The following is a 4,561-nucleotide window of genomic DNA, read 5'->3' on the forward strand; positions in this document are numbered from 1 at the left end:
GAAGGCCATACGAATCTCCGTTCGTGAGGCGTTCTTACTATCATTGTAAGAATTTGAGGCTTCTAGAATTGTCTCTCGACCCCACGAAATGTACGAAGATCTTGCGTGGTTCTTACTATATTATTACTACGTTCGTACGGCCGCCTTATGGAGAAAAGGCGTACGAAGTTGAAACAAATCTTGGACAAGACCATCGAACAGTCTGCGAACTTTAGAACGGTCTACGAACGGTCTACGAACGCTGGTTTCGTACGGCATTCTTAAGAAGATCTTACGAAATGGTCTGAAAATAGTTCGTACGGCATTCGTAACAGTTCGTTATGGTATCTGTGACCGAGGCTAAAAAGTCAAAATGTATGTAGTTACTCTGGCAAAATTATGGGCATCACAAATTTTGGGACAATTCACATATTATAACAGACGACAAGGAATCGTCTTTTGTAAAGGGAGATGCTATATGATTACAGTAATTGTTGATCACCGTTAAATTGCTGATGTGATATTCTTATGTCTACGCCAAGTCAAATAATTGCACTTCATTTAAAATTTAAGAGATCATAATCTAAATTACCGTTATCTTTTGAACCCATGTTACCAATATCTTCATAATCTGGACACACAACTGAAGTCTTATCCGTGTTTGTTGGCTCCAATGTGTTATACGGATTTATTGCCTGTTGGATTACAGGAGATGTTGGTTTTAAGTTTCCGTCGAATCTTCCATTGGATCCATAAGCACCTCTAGCCATGTCTGTGGACGCCTGGTCTTTATCTTGCTGAAATTCTTCATCAATATCGGAGTACAGTTGTTCTTGATGCAAGGAGCTGGTAAGTGAAACGGAATTGGAATTATTCTGCATACCGTTCCTACCTTTGCAACACAAGGACTCTTCATCTCGGCCTAGAGTGGACCTAGTCCCACTTGCGGGACAGTGATCAGTGCTGCATGCAGATGATGACACATCTATCACGCCTCGAGGTGCAAGGTCACCAGCAGAGCCTTTCCTTGATCCCGTAGTGGCTTCAAGTGAACCTTCCTCAAGCTTACGTTCAACTCTATTCTTCTTCCCTCTAGCCTTCACATATGGCGTGGACCCACCAGGTGCCATCTTACGCACTTGCGTCTTATCACGGGCAGCAGTTAAAGATAAAGGTAAGTTCTGGTTTTTAAAAAAAATGAAAAAAATGAATTTTCACAGAATCAAACGAAAATTACACTGAATGTTCAAAATTACAAATAAATGTCATTTGCCAAACAATTTTGGTAGAAAATGTATACTGGCTGAGTAATGAGCATCGAAAGATTAGGAAATCAAGGTTAGTAGCCCTGAGACCATTTGTGTAGTCCCTTATACATCTTTCTGTGTACAGTGCTTGTTACTTTACCAAGACTGGGCCAAATTTATTATGATTTTGATACCTCCAGAGATTTGCAGTACACACCAATACTTACATGCTACATGATCAACTTTTTCTGATCCATTCCACACCTTTTCTTTCACAATGCAATCGGATGACAAAAACTCACCTTTATCTTTAATGGCGTGAAATACTGCATTGAGGTGCTGTGTGAGGTGTCAGTATCCCGTGGCTGATCCTGACTCGTTAAGGTTTGAGTCTTGAGTGAAGGTACATGAGGCTTGATAGCTCCACCCATTGGACACTGCGGGAGTGGACGGTTCTTCATGGTGTGTGATTTACCGCATATCGACTGCTGAGGATGCGTGGTGGATGTGTCAATGGTGTCAGATCCTCCGAGAACAGCATCTGCCCTTGTCCCACATTTTTCGAGGTCTCTTGCTGCCTCGTTGGAAGAATCTTTATTTTCTTGGCGAAGATCGCTGACTGTTGCGTATTCATTTGCCTGTGATTCCTCTGGTGATGGAGATGTAACGGAACTCTCTACTTGATTAATGTCGTCTTCACTTGATCTTTCCACCAGTCGGTTATGGACGGGTGACCCCGGGTGAACCTGTGTAGAGGCAACGGGAGGAGATTCCTCGACTTTTGTTTCATCATTGAGCATGGTGGACAGGAGCGATAATCCATCGGTACTTGGAGTAGGTTCATTATCCACAGTGGATGGGTTTTTAGTGAATCTTCTGCACATTGTGCTGCATTGCTTTTCCAAAGTGTACCTGCAACGGATTATGAAAAAGAAAAAAAATATTTCGCCACAAATCTTAGTTTTTCTAAGCCGAATAATTTGTTGCTTTGCTTCGTTAGGCATTTTTCCTGTTTTATTGGACATTTTTGGTCAGCCACAGATTAAAAGTGATAATATAATTCAACTATTGAAATTTGAATCAGTGTACTAGCCTAAAAGAAAAACTTGTTGTATTGCCCTTTGTGACCTACCAACAAATCTGAAAATCTACGGTCGGCATTTTAAAAACAAAAAAATTGTAACCGTTTTTTAGATTTCTTGAAATTAATGAATACAAAAATATGTATTTTGTTTGTTTTAATGGGATATAAATGCATACAATCAAATTATTCCAAAATTCTCACTCGTGCAAACCATGGATGATTATGAGGTGAAAAGGATATCAATGGAATGATGACGTTTAAACACATGTATTAAAGCATTACAAACTGAGAAATATCAGCCAAAAGAGGGCGGAAAAAAAACACATTCAAATCAGAAAAATATCGGCCCAAAGAGGGCGACAAAAAAAAGTTTAAAAAAAAAACCCTTTTCGACCGACCGATACATGTTTTGGCACCAAAAGGGCAATACAACAAGTTTTTATTTTAGGCCTAGTTGTAGCCTATAAACAGAGTAACATGGTTAAAGTGTTTCAATCCTACATTCATCATGCATGCTTACTGTAGAATAATGTAATCGTGTTGGCAAATGAAAGCGCGACATTAATGTAGTTGATTGAGCAAAGGACTCATTGTCACTCTTTACAGTTTCGGAATGAAGATTTTCAAATGTCTAGCTCTTCAAACAGAATTATATGTCATAACGTACTAATACGGAGGCATTAATAAAACTTTAATAATCCCTTCTAATATCTTCATACCTCTTCCAAATAACAGCAACAAAACCAACGAAGGCGACAGCACCGGCTACAGTGACGATAACAACCACTGTTGGCACTTTTGTGGGTGGTAAGTCGGATACTATGAAAGAATGAACCAGAGAGCAATTATATCCTGTAATGATCTTGTATGAATTCATACAGCAACACATATCTTCTGACTGCTTATTGGTTAATGTTTGGCATTTATTTAGTGGATCCTTAGGTTGAAAAGTTAAGTGCTATCAATAATTCGAGAAACAAGGTCATAAGCAGCTTTAGTTACTTTATAATGCAAACATTGGAAGGAAAAGATGACTTATTGATCATCAAAAAATTAATTTAAATAATAAGAATGATAGCAATAATACTCCTTACCTGCTAGTCTGCTACTATAATCAGTTAGTAAAACGTTAGTGTGCGGTGATCAGAGCCAATTTGTGACTTTGCCACGTTGCTGCAAAATAATAACAAACAAATTAAAAGAAACAATACCGTTTTATGTGTGCATATTAATATCATATTTAATTACATTTTATTCTACTCTATATTAATTAATGACATTTCCATTTTCTAATTTGTTTGTTTGTTTCTTTCGAAGACACAGTCGATCAGAGTTCAGTTTATGAATCCCTTACATTTGCAAGGGACCCATGTTTGCCGATGTATAACAAATTGATGCCATGAAAAGGTGAAGGCGAAATACATATTTATATTCTGACCACTAAGTTGATATTAAATCTGGAATAGATCGGAAAGTTGTGAGTTGTGAGTCTCCTGATCCTATTAGCTTCTATTGTGACAATGCCTACAATCACCTACACCAGAAAAGACCTTTTGTCTTTTCAACCCAAGTGTGCTGATCTCAGGATACCACTGAATACCTATCACATATTACAGGACTATGGCATATGTTCAGTGAAACCAACTCATCGTGGACATCGTGTACATCATTCTTCATGTCGTGTTTCTGACTTTAGAAACTTAATATCAGTAGTACCTACTAAACTCTCGGCAAAGATGTGTACATTGAACGCTAGATCAGTAAGGAATAAGACTACCGATATCGTTGAATTTGTACTTGATAATGATTTTGACATCCTGGCGTTGACCGAGACATGGTTGAAGGATGACGATGATTTTATTTATGGAAACTGTATACCTGAGGGATATACCTTTAATCATAAGGATCGACAAGGAAAAGGAGGAGGTGGTGTCGGACTGTTGTTCAAATCTTCACTGTCGGTCAAGTCAGAAGCTGTACAACATTTCATGTCATTTGAAGCTTATCAAGCTCGAGTTTCATGCCAGTCCCGTTCACTTATTCTCCTTGTCATTTATCGCCCAGATATAGTGAAAGAGCAAGGCCAGCGAATACCTTATAGTCTGTTCCTTGAAGAGTTTGCTACCCTACTTGACTCATTTGTTCTTGATCCCTCCGAAGTTGTCCTGACAGGGGACTTCAATGTATGGGTCGACGATTTCAATGACGTACGGGCAAGGCAGTTTTTTAACATACTTTCATCCTACGGAAT

At 38.7% G+C, this 4,561-nt stretch overlaps 1 protein-coding gene across 1 annotated transcript; it reads right to left on the minus strand.

Annotated features, from left to right (window-relative positions):
* Nucleotides 1-284: 284 nt before the first annotated feature.
* LOC105436703 lies at nucleotides 285-2,110 on the minus strand. The gene is made up of 2 exons (XM_011662527.2): nucleotides 1,529-2,110; nucleotides 285-1,160 (listed from the first exon to the last, which is right to left on the minus strand). The coding sequence occupies exons 1-2, from the start codon at nucleotides 2,108-2,110 to the stop codon at nucleotides 537-539; spliced, it is 1,206 nt and encodes a 401-aa protein (XP_011660829.2). The 3' UTR covers nucleotides 285-536.
* Between the last annotated feature and the right edge of the window lie 2,451 nt (nucleotides 2,111-4,561).

This window comes from Strongylocentrotus purpuratus, unplaced genomic scaffold, assembly GCF_000002235.5.
Source record: "Strongylocentrotus purpuratus isolate Spur 01 unplaced genomic scaffold, Spur_5.0 spur5_scaffold_7, whole genome shotgun sequence".
NCBI classification, from domain to species: Eukaryota; Metazoa; Echinodermata; class Echinoidea; order Camarodonta; family Strongylocentrotidae; genus Strongylocentrotus; species Strongylocentrotus purpuratus.